Genomic DNA, 17,426 nt, shown 5'->3' on the forward strand with positions numbered 1-17,426 from the left:
GTTTACTTCAGGACATAATCTTGGTTACTCTACCCACTCTACAAAACACATGAAAAAAAGGATGATAAAGATAATAATACGTTTGAAAGAGTTCTTCTGTTGCATTACATTTATTAGAGGATTTCATTTGCAGTTCCACAGTTGAATAATGAAACCATATGACAGTTTGATGTGAGTGGATTAATTTGTTCATTGTGGGTCCATTTGGTTGCATAAGTGGAGTTAAATCAACCACCTCCACATCCCCTATTCTGGGGATTTTGTGAGCTTGTAGATTTGTGGCGAAGAGATTTGCAGTAGAGTTGTTGTAGATGGGGTTAGGTGTAGAAATAGGTGAGCCCAGCTGTTATGAATGAACAGTTCGTCCCACATGAACAGTTTTGTTTGTCTTTGTGAGACACAGCCATCGTTGTGGTACTTCACAGCTGGTCCTCTCCTCATCCGAGTCTTCAAAAGGAATATGCCAAGTGTTGTCTCCACTCTGTACTATGGTGTCATAAACAGGGATACTCTGAAACACGCACACACACACACACACACACACACACACACACACACACACACACACACACACACAGACACAGACACAGACACAGACACAGACACAGACACAGACAGCAGGGAAGCAGAAATTGTGGACGTACAGTAACTGTGATAATATAGTTGGTCTCTGTTCTCTCATATCTGTACTCTACCTGAAATATGAGCAACCTATTTATCATATGCCCCCACAGCCATTTCAAAGACGGTAAACTGGCTAAACTTTCCCTGTCTCCTCAATGCTCCACCTCCTCCTCTCACCTGGAAACAGACACTCCTGTTGGCTGCGATGCATCCGTCCACCACCAGCCGTTGTCCTCGCTGCCATTTGAAGAACAGGCGTCTGGAGCCTCCATCTGGCAGGTACGCCTTCACATGGTCCCTCATCAGGGCGCTACTCAAGAACCGACAGTGTTTCCCAGAATGCAACGCGGCATACAGGAGGAATGAGGAGTCCTCTGAACTGATTAAAAAAAAGAAATGGTGATGGAGTGATGAGACGAGCAGGCGAATGGAGAGGCAAGTAGATGAATAGATGAGACGAGCAGGCGAATGGAGAGGCAAGTAGATGAATAGATGAGACGAGCAGGCGAATGGAGAGGCAAGTAGATGAATAGATGCAGATTGAGGTTATGTAAAGTACAGACTGGCAGAAAGAGATGGGTAGGTCAGAAAGAAGATGGATATATCTACTGCTTATAGGGTTAAAATCAGAATTCGGTTCAGTTTACTGTAGGTTAAGAGTTAAAATGGCTGTTAAAATCACTCTTTTATGACGGCTGACTGGAGTATTGGCCACTTTTTATTGACTATGTTTAGCAGAGCGGCTCAGAGCCTCAGTCTGATGGCCTCAAAAGTCTAATATCTCCCCCAGTCCATGGGGATTGTAGCCTGGGTAAACCCCTCCCCCTCGCCAGATTTGCAGCAGGGGGAGTGGGTTTACCCAGGCTATGGGGATTGTCCCTTTGGTCTAGTGGTTAAGATATTGGACTTTCACGCGGGAGACTCGCGTTCGATCCCCGGGTGTTACATATGGAATCACCAATGATCATAATGTATCTATGTATATTATATTCTCAGAGGGACTTACACGTTGTCAGTGAAGAAGCAGTGTGCCTTCTGCTGGATAAGGCTCATATGGTGTTGGTCCCAGGACCTGGATGGCTCAAGCATGTGTTCCCTGCCCAGAACCAACACAACCTGACCCTGACGCTCCAACTCCGACACCACCGCTAACACCTGGGATGGAGAGAGAGAGAGAGAGAGGGGTCACAGGTAGGGTAAAACAAATGCATACAGTAAAATGTGATAAGAGCATGCCATTTTGAGAAAGAAAAGCTTATTTGAACAGGTCATTCTATTCATGAATGAATCTTGAAATGTCAAGGGCATTGATTGTCTCTCTCTGTCATACTGTAGTATGTTACAGTAAAATCGAGAAACCAGTCAGATTGATAAACGGAGGGGGGTGCCCGTTTTTCTGGAGCGAGAGGCCGTGCCCGGGTCGGGGTGGGGTCTCTCCTCAGAGCACAGGTCTCTGCAAGGTTGGGTTGCCTACCCAGGGCCCCCAAAATGTGGAAGGCATGCATATATACCACCCCAGAGATGTGTATCCATATGTGTGAGGGAGTAGTAGAAAAAGGATTTTAATTGTACGACCTACGGTTCAAGAGTTATAAGCCAAACATGAAGGCATGAGGCCAATTTGAAACAATTTTGGCTGTTCTATGTGTTCTGAGTGTTTCCAGTGCAATGTGAAGTAGGCCCACAGTCTGCTGACCAGTACTGTGTGAATCAGTGTGGCAGACAGGCCTGAACATTTGCCATTTTTAACTTGTTAATAATACTTAATTAGCACACTTTTGACTTGAGCTTGTTAAAAGAAGACACAAAAAGACAAACATTTGGGGGTGTGCATTTTGATTTGTCCTGGATCACAACACATGCACCATCCGATGCGAGACGACGCAAAATGCGTCGCATAGGACCCAAATAGCCCATACCCGCTTTACCATGGGACCGCAACCATTACTACAAGTCCTTTAAAACCACGGTGATGCTATCCATACATCAAACCACTTTTTTTGTAGATGATTTAGTACCCGGCATATCTCTAATCTACAGTGTGTATGTGCCTATGTGGAACCTAATGGATGGCATCTCTTAGCTTCCAATCACACTTCATGTACAGTATATCTGTCTGCATGTCTGGTTTTCTCACCGTCTCCGACTGCTTGCCTTTGGTTGTGATATTGGCCACATTCAGTCCATCTACGACCACATTAAATGCCGGCTTCTGCTTCACAAATTCCTTGAACCTATTAAACTCCTAGAGAGAAAGAGAGTGAGAGAAAGAGAGAATGATGAGAGGATGTGAAAATGCTTAAAATAATTCTCAGATGTCAGAAGAAATCAGAACCCCTAATTAGAATATGGGTACAATAGATTCCGCCGACCCATGGATCATTGGACGACCTGCTCTACCTCTTGAGCCACAGTCACAATGAAAGTACCTCTTATACGAATGGGAAGTCAATCAATCAAATATGGTAGACACAGACTATTGCCTCACACAATTTCCAAATTTTCCCGCTGAAACCGATCTTCCGCCTCCCCACCTTCAGCTTTTGCTGTAGTGAAAATACCAAGTACTACTGCTGGAAACCAATTTAGTCAAAGCCTATAGATCGATGCTAATTAGCAGAAATGGAAATTCTAAAATACTGTAACGACCCTGCAAAAGATTGGGGTTCGACTCCAGCTCAGCGTGCTAAACGTTACATTATACTGTATATATACAATATACATGTATACAACATATACTTTTTAATACTTTTGTATAAATGGACATGACAAGTTACAGGCTGACGGTTGTGGAAGAGTTGTCTGGCTTGAGTCTACTAATATGTTACCATAGGAAAGCTTTTGTGAGTATATTACAGTGGCACTTCTGATTCCGATGTTTTCAAGTCTGCTGGATCGCATTTTATTACATTTCACTGCAAACACATCAGTAATATTTGAATGTCGGACCTCATTTCTTGTTCTTAACTTCTATTTCTAACACACACACACACACACACACACACACACACACACACACACACACACACACACACACACACACACACACACACACACACACTTTGCACCATTAGTCCAAATCTGTGTGTGCACCTCAGGTGTAGTTTTCTTGAAGACATCTTTTCCTTGGATGTTAGTCATTACTACATCTTTCTGTTGTTGGTACTCCTCGGTAGTTAGTTGAATGGACTCTAGCACAAACCCACAACATCTGCACACACCCCTAAATCCACACAGAATGACAATGAACAGCTTGATGACCCCAAAGACTATTTTGCAAAATATATATTCCTTGGGGCTTGGGATAATACACACAAACAGTGCAGTGAAAGAGTGAATATATATACTGTATGTTTTTACTTGGTGGTGATGGTGGGCCATCTTCCTTTCCATTTCTGCCCAGGAAGACTGGAGAGAGAAAATGAGAGAGACCGCAGGTAAAGAATAGTGTGGGAGATGGTGGGGAGGGTTTATGAGAAATCATGGTAGGCTAAGTTAATTCAAGCATTACTACAAGATAATTACACCCTTACTGTACGTATGTGGTAGGCTGTTATAAGGCAGGACGTAATATGAACAGGAAGGATTGTTTAATTTCAGTTGTTTTCGTTTTATTTTGTATAAAGTGTCATATAATCCCATATGGGATATGGGAAATAATTTGTTCGTTCGTTCATTCGGTTCCATTTATACCCTGAGTTAAATGAACACTGTAGTTGAGTGAATCGTATGTGTTCTGCTTGGGCATTCATTCTCGGCAGTCGTACCTTTCAAACCAGGTTTTGATGGTGCTGACTAGTCTCTGCTGTGGATACACCTGGTTGTCTCTCATGTTGCGCAGAATACCCAGAAGCCTCTCCTGCTGCTCAGACTGAGGACCGCTCCCTGGTTGCTCACTCCCTTCCTGTCCCGCCTCCCTCGGTCCTCCTCTGAACAACACTTCCCAGGTGTCCTGGTGTGGATCGTTTCCCATGTCGGTGAGCTCATCGTAGAGCGCCCACGCCGTGGCTGAATCGCCGTGCATGACGGCTCCACTGATGACTTTGCTGTAGTTGCGAGGCGAGGGGAGGGAGACCTGTGTTTGGGTGTTGACATTAAAACTGGGAGCAGCATATAACAAGGCACGTGTTTTGGGTTTCTCCCAATTGTGCCATTTTTGCTTCCCCAACCGGATTCAACCAAATGCTTCCTTCCTGGCGAGGGAAGCTAAATGGTTGCCACAAACCGGTGACAAACCGGTTGCAAACGTAGCTCAGAGATCAAATGGTATGTGTTTCATATCCATGCAAAGGTATGGATTTTTATAGTGATAAACTATAATACTATAATACTGTATATTATTATGTTTGTGCAGAATTCCACTCTATCATCAGCAGGTGGTGCTGCTACAGTATGCAACATGTTTTTAGCTTAACTGAGACCCTGCACCTGTGTGACTCTTTCATTCAAGTCCACAATAGATGGAGGCCAGCTCCAGTTTTATTTAGATGAGATTGCCACCGCTCAAATCTCTAATAAAGTTAATTAAAACACTTGGGGCAGTATTCAAAAGTAAAATGCATCACTTTGAATTCAATTGGAAATAACAATTGCATTACGCGATAAAGAAAATATCACATTTGGGATATGACATTTTGGTTATATTGCCCAGACCTACTGTAATACAGTACTGGAGTACAGTTCAATCGTCTCCAATGACTGAGATAAATAATATAATAATATGATAAGACAGTCAACCTTGTTAATATTCTGCAGGATGTTGAGGGCCTCCCTCCACCTCTCTGTCTTGCTGAAGGACTTGATGAACAGGGAGGAGGCAGCCGTTTCCAGCGATGGAAAACGTGCGCACATCATCTCGTACACGTCTGACACCTCGGTGTCATGGCCGCCCTTCACGCAGGCCTTAAGGTAGCTCAGCAACAACTCGTAGGACAGAGTGTCTGTCTCGTTGACGACAAACGTCAGCAGGGACCTAAGAATTACAGGGGGAGGTCTTTAGAATTATCTGCAAAAAATTTTTTTCTGTAGTTTTTAGGTGCATTTATATGGAATCTCACAAAAGGAGATGAAGACACTTATCTACGCACACATTAACATGTACCTTTTCACGCACGCACGCAGACAGACAGACAGACAGACAGACAGACAGATCTGCTTACTTGGCAATATCCAGGTCTGCCCTGTATTTGAACAGTGATGACATCATCTGATCATTAAAGCACTGAGGATCAGATGATGCCTCTTTCATCTCCCTCCAATCAGCATCAGATAGAGGGCAGTCAGGAAGACATTCCGGCCCTGGCAAATAAAATACAATTGGAAAAAATGTAGAAAAAATGTAATCCTGTCTGCAACTCCAACTAATTCTGTCCAATATAGAGCGTCACAGTCCCCTTCCCAATCCCAATCCCATTTTTCCCATTTCAAAACTTATTTATTTAAAGACCTTTTAAGCGTCGTATGAAGCCAACTCGAGTCGTGACAAATCATCACAACAAACTATTTTGGACCAAACAAATAATTACAAAGAAGAAAAACAACAAAAAAAGTGTTCCGTTTTTTTCAACTTTCTAATTCTTTGTTTGGCCAAAAACATTGTGTTTATTGTCATGATTTGTCACGACAAGAGTTGGCTTTGTCCGCGGCGTAACCGTCTTTAAATAAATACTTTCTGAAAAGTCTGAGGAAAATGAACGGGGAATCATTTCCTGGGCCCTGGTAGGGGGCGGGACTGCGACGCTCTATTCACACGCATCCATACACATAAGTCATGTGATCACAATGAATCACTCCGATTTTTGTATATTCCGTTGCAATTTACTATAGCGCTTTGGATACAAGCGCTATATAAATGCACCATTTACTATAACTGCCTTCTAAAGTTTGCTGGCCCTGGGTAGGCTACCTGACCTGGCAGAGACCTTTTCTTTTTTTGCATTTATTTTATTGTATTTATTTACAATTACAATTTACAACAGTTGTTTTGCATCAGAGTGGGTGGAAATTTTGCTAAACTGTGGCAGAAGGAGAAAAAAACTATACATAGCCGCAAAATGTAGGTTCGGGCATTTAACCGCGTGAAACCTACTGTACTGTACTGACATGCCCTATTATGGGCATGGCAGGAAAAAAGGCGAACATTCAACGAAAATAGCAGATCTACAAAAAAAAATCAATAACTGTAAATGAGGTTCTGAACTGCCCACAGCCCTATATGAGACACAGACTGAGTAGAGAAAAATGGTACCATTTTATCATGATTATTAGTGAGGACCTATTATATGAAGATAGGTGAAGTGGTCCTTTAATAGTTTTAGGGAGAGAAAGTAGTGGTGGTCTCAGTGTGGCCACTGAGCTCCGTTTCCTACCATAGATGTCCAACTGCTTCTGGTTCATGCAGACCCGGGCTCCTGCTGGGTTCCGTCTCGTAACACGGGTATCCTTGAGCTGCTCCTGATTAATGCAGACCCAGGATTCCTCTGGGTTCTGCCTCGTACCGTACGAGACGGTAGTATGAGTCATACTGCAGGTGTCCTTGTACAGACTAGTGGCTTCTTCTGCGGTCTGCCTCGTGCCACGGGTGTCCTTGTACTGCATCCGGTTCAGGTTCCAGACCCTGGCCTCTGCTGAGCTCCGTCTCCTACCGCAGCAGCCCCCCCAGGCCCTCCGTAACCTCCGTAGATCATTACGGAACGTCTGTCTAATGAAGATGTACACAACAGGGTTCAGGCAGCACCTCAAGAAGGCCACGCACTGGGTGATGTCGGTGGCACAAAATAGATTACTTTTCTGTTTGTAGTCCACGATTCCACCAATGTCCAGCGTGGCCAAAAGCAGAACCACGTTGTAGGGCGCCTGGCTGAGAAGAAAAACTGCCACCTCGGCCAACGCTAACTTTTGCCCGAGTTTAAATACAGGAATGTTGAACCTATATCTGTAAGCTGCTTTTGAAATGGTAAAGTAGTAGAAGCCCATGACCAGGAGCGGTATGGCGAAACCCACGACGACCTGACTCATCTGCACGCTGAATGCTGCATAAAGTGGTTCAGAGCTGCCAGCGTAAGGCGAGCAAGTCTGGTTGTTGATGGTGGTGTACATTATCTCTGGTGCAGAGAGGACGAGTGCCATGATCCATATGACAACGGGTAACACCTTGCAGCCCGGGGACTTGTATAAATTGATTTTGAAACTGATTTTGACATATTTAAAGAGGATAGATTTATACATGCTGATGAAGGACATCCACAGTATGCTGCTATAGAAGCTTACCTTGTAAATGGTGTACATGGCTTTGCACACTTCCTGGCCAAATGCCCAGTCTGATACGGAGTTGACTGCCCAAAAGGGGAGACACATGGAAAAGAAAAGGTCTGCCAAGGACATGTTGAGTCCATGCACTGCATACACCCTCCTCTTTTCGTAGTGGAATATACGAGAATATATACAAAATAGGATAGCAAGTATGTTCCCTGTGAGTCCCAGGGAGCAGATTATGTAACAGAAGGTGGGGATGAACCAGGATCGAAATTTGCAGTTAGATGCTTTGGCTTTCACACAATTCGTAGTGTTCATGTCAGAATCCATAGAGTAATCACAATAGTCCTGGTATAGAGTGGTGGTATTATTCTCAGTGGTGTTTGCCTGAGTGGTGGCATTCTCCTGAGATGAGGTCTGGAACATCAAGCAGATGTTTCAACAAATTAGATATTGATTACTTTGTGGTACTTTGCGATTTGCTTTTACAATAGACAACAATAGTATCCTTAATGTTTTAACATAATTTTTATTGAAGGAATATCCCAGGAAGATAAATATCAGTAGGCTAGTAGAAACCCTTCAAGTTTTCTGGAAAACAAAAAAACAAACTCACAAGACAAACACAAACCAGAAAAAACACAAAAAGAAAAGTGGAAAAAAAGAAAACACCATCCAGTAATGTATCAGAGATGACAGCATATGATAGTTACGCTTGTTGGTACAGCATATTATATAGAGTAATCTTAACCCAAACTGCTCTCAAGCACTTGAGGGGCCACTTGGGGCACGTGTTCCACCACAGGAGACTGACCACCTATCCAACAAGGACTGCCATATTTTCAAGAAGACGTGACCTTTTTTGTTGATTGCATAACAAATTATCTCCATGTGTAACACATTGCCCAAGACTATAAGCCACTGCTGAACACTAGATTCAGATTTCCATTGTTGCAAAATCAAATGTTTGGCCAGCCAGCAATGTACACAAGGAAATGGCTTGACCCTCAAATGTCAATGATCCAAACATAGCCATGTGGATCTGGCTCAATATTGTTCTTCAAGGCCTTTGATAAGTAACCGAAAATAATGATAATACTGTTGAAAGTATAGTGTTGAAAGTATGTCTGTCGTCTTCCTCATAATTCGTTATCCTCCATTACCTTTTTGAGCCACGGACGGACCTTCCCCTGACCTGCACGTACATCATAGGCTCAAAGTCATTATGCGCAAAATCAACAGATCCAATGCGTCACATCTCAACGAGTTGATACCTTATAGATATCACATCATGTGACAACAACCAACCTCCTACATATGGTGCTTGACTGGGATCCCCACGCAGCTGAACTGACAGTCATAGACAAATGATGCAAAGTAGAGAGAGAGCTTATCTCTGTCTCAAACTGCATTCATTGTAACACAGTAACGCTTTGCTACTTGGATCACTTTTATTATGTAATAATAATAATGTTACTGTCTTCGCAATTGTAATACCGGCCTACTATACACTTATAAAAAAATCACACCCGTGTGAACTGAGTGGTGTAAGGTCTTATATAGCCTGATCAGCCATGTGGTCTGACGTAATGTCTGACGTAATGAAATCACACCCGGGTGAACTGGGTGACCGTAGCAACCATGCTCATTTTTTGGTACGAACAGACAGACAGACACGTAAACTAACAAAGCCAGTCGTAGGAGTGGTTTACACCACTCAAAAAGCCAGCCGTAGGAGTGGTTTACACCACTCAAAAATATACAGTATAATATCAGTAATTATATTACTTTGTAATGTGTTAGTTCCCACCACCACTGTTGGGGGGGGGGGGGGGGGGGGGGGGGGGGATTGAAGATTGAACAAGTTGGTGAAGAAGGCAGTCTCCGTCTTCTGTGCTAAAATGGTCTGTGTGGAGGAAGTGGCGGAGCCAATGTGTTTGTATAGATGCTCAACAAAGCCGGATGCACTGCTGTGGATTCAACTGATCATTGATGTTCATGTTTTAAATGATGACTATCAACTGTTGCCCTCCATGAGGCGGTTTAGAGTCCCTACATTTAAGAAAAACAGACAAGAACTCTTTTGTACATCAGTTTGTCTTGCTTTTAAACCAAAATCGTTAGGAACAAGTACACTGGTTAGTGGATATGTTCTTGTTCCTGATTGTTTCTGTGAGTTTTGTCCTGTAATGTCTACCATATTGTATTGTCTATGTCTTGTCTGTATCTTGAACGGTGATGTCATGGACGCAAAACAAATTTCAGTGCAAGCTGACAAAGTTGTATTGTATCGTATCGTATAAACGAGAGCTTGCTGCAGCTGGCAATTATGACTGAGTCATTCGTGTTTTGCTATGCACACACACACACACACACACACACACACACACACACACACACACACACACACACACACACACACACACACAGAGAGAGCGAGACACAGAGAGAGAGAGAGAGAGAGAGAGAGAGAGAGAGAGAGAGACTGTAGATACCTTAAAATTCAAGGTCCATATCAGCAGCACCAGCAGACGAATCTGGAACTCTGAAAGTCAAACATTTAGAGGTGTACACTGTATTATAATGATTCGTATAACTGGTAAGAATCAGCGATTCTTGATTTTCTGTCTAATGCTGTACCCTCAGGTTATGTTGGCATAGGACACACTTGGGCTAAATGGAATAAAACTTGAAAACATCTAATGTCATTCAATAAACCAAGAACTAGATGTGAAAGCTCCCAAAGGTATACATATTCGATTGCACATACACACCACCACAACAACAACAACACAACAATGGAAACTTTTGGTAAGTTACTTGCCGTTAACAGAGGTCATCTGGACTGAGTAATTTTGTCTCCCGATCGGAACAGAGAGAGTTGAGAGACCTCTGCAGTCACATTAATCTCTCAAGACGGATTCCAGTGGGTTCCCAGATTGTTTCTGCATATACAGTAGAATAGATGAAGCTTGTTTTACCGTCAGTGATCGAAAAAAGCAGACAGTCCTCACACCTTCTTGTCTCCTCAGCTCCATCATGTGACAGGAAGCCAGTCTCATGCAACAGGAAAGCGCTCAGTGCGTGCTCCCTCCTGCACTTACCCATCACTGCATGGCGTAACAAACAATACATGAAACATAATTAATAAAAAAGCACATGTAAGGTGTAACATTGTACTGGGGTTTAAGTGTTTAAGCTGCCTCTCTGAAGGCTCCCCTTGGTGTGTGTGTGTGTGTGTGTGTGTGTGTGTGTGTGTGTGTGTGTGTGTGTGTGTGTGTGTGTGTGTGTGTGTGTGTGTGTGTGTGTGTGTGTGTGTGTGTGTGTGTGTGTGTGTGTGTGTGTGTGTGTGTGTGTGTGTGTGTGTGTGTGTGTGTGTGTGTGTGTGTGTGTGTGTGTGTGTGTGTGTGTGTGTGTGTGTGTGTGTGTGTGTGTGTGTGTGTGTGTGAGAGAGAGAGACACCACAGCCTAGAGGAAGCCTTTATGACCAAGGTCATAAAATACCAACCACTTCTACATAACATCTCAGAGCTGGGCTATAGGTGCAGACTATTTGTCTTTATATTTGGCAGCCTAGGGCATATGCACAGACTGGTTGTTAGAGGGTTCCAACAACTTGGGATGCCCAAAAAGGAGGCAAAAAGGCTGGCAAAGTATTGTGGTGTCTCTGCTATAATTGGCAGCCGTCATATATGGCGGAGACGCTGTTACTTATACCCATAGAGTACTGTGTGACATGCCTGTTGTATCATGAAAACACATACCATGACTTTGCAGATGTAACTTTAATGCACCTATAATATTTGTGTCCTTGTATGCATATCCTTTGTGTGGACATAAATAAATGGTTAAAATGTGTGTGTGTGTGTGTGTGTGTGTGTGTGTGTGTGTGTGTGTGTGTGTGTGTGTGTGTGTGTGTGTGTGTGTGTGTGTGTGTGTGTGTGTGTGTGTGTGTGTGTGTGTGTGTGTGTGTGTGTGTGTGTGTGTGTGTGTGTGTGTTTCTTTATTATATTTATTTATTTTGGGGGGGTAAGTGTTTTCTTTTGAGGGGTGCTAGCCCCTCCAATGCATGGCTTTGAAGATTATGACATATGGCAGCCAAGTCTATGGACTTTTAATGTTTGTCTATGGGGTACTTATTACGTAAATCGTTTGCCAGCCAAGTATATGGACTTAATGTTTGTTTATAGCACTAAATGATGACTTGTGATGTCATGTGGCCAATATACAGACACGGCACAGACACGAGACACGTGTTTTGTATATGTGAGAGCAGCCCTTTCTCCCTTCTGTTTTGTATATGTGAGAGCAGCCCTTTTCTCCCTTCTGGCTCCCAAACTATAGAATGAACTCCCCAGACTCACTCCCAATCTTCCTCTGTAGTCTGAAGACTCTTCATACTCCACCTCAGTCCACTCTTTGCGACGCTCTCATTGAAAACAATGTATTTAAAACTCTAGCTTGTCACTCTTGAGCGCTGCGTGGGTCACGTGACCACGCTGTTCTCTGCCCTTTCAATGGCGGCACTCAATTCAATTAAATTAAATTCCAGGGAGCTTTATTGGCATGAGAAAACATGCGTTTACATTGCCAAAGCAAAAGTGGAACAAGACAATTGTTAAATAGCTCGAACCAGTGCTGATTATTTCGTTAGGACCCGCTACAGTGGTGTTCGATACGAACTTAACCGGGATGTGGAAACCTCTACTTCAATGCTCTACGAGTTGCTTAGCCATTAGCCAGTTATTCTGTCTCATCTAGAAGACTCGTACCCAAGGTAATACAAGCCATTCAAGGTATATGGGTTGTAAAGCCAGATACCTTGATTCGTATATGTTGACCTGTTGGAGATACCGCATGCGTTGCCTGGAATCTCAGGTTTAGAAGCCATGGGAGCCGCCTTTTATGCTGTGCAAGTCTAGTGTTACGATGATGTCACCACTGTGTATATCCATCTTTGGAGTTTCTACATTAATCTGATGTCAGCGCTGGATATCGCTGTTGTCTCCATATATGGGACTATGGGTTATCCCATATATGGAACTCTAAGTGAAAGCCTTCGCAACAACAATCAAGATAAAACAATGTATGTACAATAAATATTGAATATAAATAGGAATAAAATGAAGGTGTAAACAGAGCTGTGTTACACTTTGAGTAATAAGAATGTGCATTTTCTGTCAGATATATATACGTAGTTATACATCCATATAGGAGACGTTAGCTTTATACTTTTGAAAGTTGACAGCAGTATTTCATTGTTTTTCACTTAGTGAAGTATAGCACTAGCAGTGATTTATTCAATTTCATTGATTCAGTGATTTATTTTTATGAACCAAGGTCATTTGCTGTAAACGGTATATATAAACGGTGTACACACAATGATTTGTTTTCCATTTGACATCCTTCTCCTGTCACAGCAGCTCACAAATCTTGCTGCTGTGATTGCACAATGTTACTTGTACTTCACCCAACAGATGGGAGGTTTTTTTTTATCATTAGTCATGTTTTCAAACTCTCCTTGCATGATTGTAATCTGTGGGAAGTATATGTCTCTGATGTCTTGGTACAAAGTCCTCTCTTGCGCAATGGGAATCATTTACGCCCGTTTCTAGCCACACATGGAGATCAACATGCACTGACGTCAGAGTGACACAAAATAAACCATCCATCCATCCATCCATCTTCAACCGCTTATCCGTAGTCGGGTCGCGGGGGCAACAGCTCCACCAGAGTGCTCCAGGCTTCCCTCTTCAGAGCAACATTAGTGACTTCCTCCTGGGGGATTCCGAGACGTTCCAAGGTCAGTGAGTCGATGTGTTTCCTCCAACTGCGCCTTGGTCTGCCCCGGGGTCTCCTCCCAGTGGGACAAAATAAACCAAATACACATATATGGAGATTTGATTTCCAACATGGACAGAAAGACTGTCATAGACATAGAGATTGTCAATATACTGCATGCAGCATAGGCCGTCTAGAGCACTTTCTTGGAGAATAATATAATAACTAATATACTAGCATCATATTAATCTGCCTACCTTTGCAGATGGCGCCTGTAGCTCATTACTGGAAGGAAGGTGTACCAACTGCAGGTCTTTTCTGCGGCCGGATCCTGTGCCCCAGCCCGGAGTCGAAAAACCCATGCACCACATGTTGAAGGTTGATGCTGCCAATAAATAACAACACCCAAACAACAAATCAAAACTGGTTGCCTGAAGCCCACCACCATGGCTCACCATGTAGCCAGTACTTGCCAGCCAGCCTCCAATGAGAGGCTGTACCCTCACCCACCCTAGAAAGGAAAGCTCAGAAACATCTAGTTTAATGCCGGCAAATGGTAAATTAAATAATTACAAGTAAGAGCACCACCCCCTGGCGCCTGAAATCTGCTGATCCCCCTGTCTAGATATAGACACAGCAAAGAGATGGATGGTGAGGCACTGGTGTAGCAGAGTGTCTCAGAGCCTCAGCCTGAGGTCTAATATCTCCCCCAGTCCATAGGGATATCCCTTTGGTCTAGTTGATATTGGACTTTCACGCGGGAGACCCGAGTTCGAATCCTGGACGTTACACTGGCACTGTGTATCCCTAGTAGTGAGCCTCCTCAGCAGCCGGTCCTTCGCCCTGGCAGAACCGGCTCCAGAGGAGTTCACAGACCCAAAGAGGCCACTGCAGGATCCCGCCAGGGCGCCACACTGGCCTCAGTTTCAGGAACAGCTATAGAGCCCCCAGGCCAAAGAAACAGACTCCCTCCTCAGCTGAGGAGTGGCCCCCAAGGCCCATTCTCAGTGGTAGCCACTAAAGGAGGAATAAGTTGTGTTACAGAAATTAAATTATGGGGGGGAAAAAGGATAATGTAGACCTGTCACAGCCAGGTATGTTAAGGGTGCGGGTGACAAAAATTGAGAAAACAAAAATCGAGTAAAAAAAAATATGTTTCTAGCATTATTATCTCCGCCAGGGCAGACGGCCAAAGGCTGTTTGTCTGAAATCTGAATATTTGTGGCACAGATGAAATGCTGAAATCGCCTTCATGGGCAGGCGTTTAGTCCACCCCCTCACCTCTACAGCCCCTAATTCTCTCGTCTCCAGCCCCTAAAGCCTGAGCGTTAAGCTGGGCCTACAGTAGGTAAGACAACTTTGTTTTCCGAAACTACAATTACAGCCTACAAATATGCTTTTACGCTATGACGTAAAATTGTTTGTTTAGGACAAAGTTTATACACTAAAAGCTGGACATAGGAGGGGCTAGCGACCCTCAAAAATCACTCGTGCTCTTATCATCATACATCACATTCCGTGCTCAGCCAATCAAATCATCACAAATTTGGTAACACAAACACACAAAGCTGGGCATAGGCCCTCAAAAATAAACTTCCCTTAATGATGGTGCTTCTTAGATAAGAACTTCTCCCAGTGTTTGTGGTTGAGACCAGTGAAGTCGTCCAGTTTGGCTATCTCTTTGAGGTACTGGGCCAGGTTAAACAACTCACTGTCCTTCTCTCTGTTCACATGAGCATTCATAAAGGGACGGATCTTCAGGCCGTTCTGTGGGTTCATGAGGAAGTTGCGTCTGATGTCGTCAAACATGATAGTGTTCTTCCTGCTGTAGAACTCGCCGTACTTACCCCAGATCACCCCCAGAGGTTTCACGTCCACTACCCCTTTCTTTGGAGTGTGTACAGTGATCATGGCCGCACTGTCCAGCATGAACGCGATCTTGTAGTTGGGGTTGCCCGTCACTCCCAGCTCCTTCATTTTGGCATCAATCCACTTCATACCTGTTGCGGACCAGATGACGATGTCATAGTCCTCGTAGGCCGAGGTCAGAAACTCGTGGAGGAACGGCCTCATCAGCTCCTGGCCCGTCTCTGCGCACGACTTGTGATCGAACAGCGTGTAGTCCACGTCCAGTACCAGCAGTCTCTTGCCCTCTCTGGGCGGGTTCTTCTCGTCCACCTTGTAGTCCTTCACTCTGCGTGTGATTTTAGCCAGGTTCTCCTCTCTCTTCTCTATGTCCATGACCTCCTCCTCGATATCAAAGTCGTTCACCACCGCCGCGTCCGTGTTCTCCGGCGGTGGGGCCAAAACGTCTCCCAGGCTCTCCTCTCTGGTTCCCATCATCATGATCTTGGTGTTGGGCTTCAGCTTCAGGGAGCCCAGCTTCACCTCGTCCTCCGCTAGCTTCCCGTGGACCTTTAGTCCCAACAGCTTCTGTCTCTCGGGCAGCACTCCGGTCACGCTCTTAATGGACTGTTTGAGATCCATGACGGTGTCTTCCTCCGACAGAGAGCTGATGGAATACTCCTGACCGCACCACTTAATGATCATCGATACAGACATGGTTGCTGGGAGAAAACCTGCGAAAATCACGACGACTCCACTCACGCACGCAGTTAGTTATTTCCACGCAAGTGGGGTAGACTACGGGGTTGAGCTACTGAGAAAAACAGACCAATAACTAATAAACCAAACTAGAAAGACGCAATCCTGGGGTATTGCGAGCGTGGTTGCCTATCTCTACCAGAATATTGTCCAATCAGAAAAGGGCAGGACATATACACATATTGTGATGTCACTGTATATTGTCACCGTATATTGTCCAATCGTATGAGGGCAAAAACGTGTATCCTGTATACACTTGTATAGGTAGGACCAGAACTGGGTAGGGCATGTAATCCTCGTCCAATCAGAGGAGAGAGAAAAAAATACATCATCATACATCACATCCTGTGCTTCAAACACAAACACAGCTCATACACACAGACACACAAAGCTGTGCATAGGAGGGGCTAGAGGCGAGCGCCCCTCAAAAAGACCAATAACAGTGTTCTTTATTAGCGTGGTTGCCGATCGGCAGATATCCGCAAATGAAATTGCCTTCAGTTGGTTTGGTCCAGTGACATCAGCAATGATGTCACCAATATACGAATAAGGAGAGACATGTAATAAGGGGAGAAATGCGGTGCGGCAACAAAACAGTTACATTTACAAGAGAGGTTTTTAAGATGCTGTCGGCTCTCTTAGCGAATAGGGTTCTTAAAATGGTATGTTGGGCACCATGGAGGCCAACAGTGACTGAGAGGATGTTTTTCGGGCACTACTGGGGTCAATTATGTCATCATGCTTATCATGGAGAGACACCCAGGGGAAACAAGGTCAACCTGAGTCAGGTCTCTTTTCCCCCATGGGAGGAAAAGAAAGGAGAGTCCATTGACATCAAGAGACGCCGCTTGCTCTATGAGAGTCGCAAGAGGGGCATGTTGGAGAACTGCATTCTGCTCAGCCTTTTTGCAGAACGCTACTTGGACACAATGACAGAGACCCAGCTGCTGCAATATGACAGGTTGATCAATGAGCCTAGCAACGACTGGGACATCTACTACTGGGCCACAGAGGCCCAGCCCACTCCTGATGTTTACCAAGGAGAGCTCATGGAGTTGCTGAAGGAGTTCACAAAGAACCGGAACCAGGAACAGAGGTTGGATGCGCCTGACCTGGAGTACCTGGACAAGGAGAGCCAGTGACTCAACCCTCTGAATCACTGT

The 17,426-nt window shown here is 44.3% G+C and overlaps 4 protein-coding genes across 5 annotated transcripts; 1 reads left to right on the top strand and 3 right to left on the bottom strand.

The window, feature by feature from the left end:
- Positions 1–281: 281 nt before the first annotated feature.
- On the bottom strand, positions 282–5,914 carry LOC306942884 (mitochondrial ribonuclease P catalytic subunit-like). 2 transcript variants are annotated; one of them, XM_079529046.1, is made up of 9 exons: positions 5,784–5,914; positions 5,362–5,596; positions 4,392–4,699; positions 3,985–4,032; positions 3,718–3,847; positions 2,762–2,869; positions 1,631–1,779; positions 802–1,003; positions 282–511 (listed from the first exon to the last, which is right to left on the bottom strand). In XM_079529046.1, exons 1-9 carry the CDS (start codon positions 5,870–5,872, stop codon positions 347–349), a joined length of 1,434 nt encoding a protein of 477 aa, XP_079385172.1. In that variant the 5' UTR covers positions 5,873–5,914; the 3' UTR covers positions 282–346. The 2 variants fall into 2 exon arrangements, with proteins under 2 accessions (XP_079385172.1, XP_079385173.1); XM_079529047.1 differs by having other exon boundaries at positions 5,362–5,617; positions 5,784–5,857.
- Positions 5,915–6,633: 719 nt separating this feature from the next.
- On the bottom strand, positions 6,634–8,208 carry LOC306941768 (C-C chemokine receptor type 7-like; the record flags this gene model as incomplete). The annotated part of the gene is made up of 2 exons (XM_079527412.1): positions 6,634–6,638; positions 6,993–8,208. 2 exons carry the CDS (start codon positions 8,206–8,208, stop codon positions 6,634–6,636), a joined length of 1,221 nt encoding a protein of 406 aa, XP_079383538.1.
- A 7,050-nt stretch (positions 8,209–15,258) lies between these two features.
- On the bottom strand, positions 15,259–16,221 carry LOC306942385 (ubiquitin-like domain-containing CTD phosphatase 1; the record flags this gene model as incomplete). Its single annotated transcript, XM_079528237.1, has 1 exon — positions 15,259–16,221. The coding sequence occupies one exon, from the start codon at positions 16,219–16,221 to the stop codon at positions 15,259–15,261; it is 963 nt and encodes a 320-aa protein (XP_079384363.1).
- Positions 16,222–16,964: 743 nt separating this feature from the next.
- On the top strand, positions 16,965–17,405 carry LOC306941769 (succinate dehydrogenase assembly factor 2, mitochondrial-like; the record flags this gene model as incomplete). Its single annotated transcript, XM_079527413.1, has 1 exon — positions 16,965–17,405. One exon carries the CDS (start codon positions 16,965–16,967, stop codon positions 17,403–17,405), a length of 441 nt encoding a protein of 146 aa, XP_079383539.1.
- Between the last annotated feature and the right edge of the window lie 21 nt (positions 17,406–17,426).

This window comes from Electrona antarctica (assembly GCF_951216825.1).
Source record: "Electrona antarctica genome assembly, chromosome: 18".
NCBI lineage: Eukaryota > Metazoa > Chordata > Actinopteri > Myctophiformes > Myctophidae > Electrona > Electrona antarctica.

Coding starts and splice junctions, on each gene's coding strand:
- LOC306942884 (XM_079529046.1), bottom strand. CDS start 5,872: ATGAAAGAGGCATCATCTGATCCTCAGTGCTTTAATGATCAGATGATG. Junction 3,848..3,984: donor TGGCCCACCATCACCACCAA/GTAAAAACATAC, acceptor GTGTGGATTTAG/GGGTGTGTGCAGATGTTGTG. Junction 2,870..3,717: donor TCAAGAAAACTACACCTGAG/GTGCACACACAG, acceptor CTTTCTCTCTAG/GAGTTTAATAGGTTCAAGGA.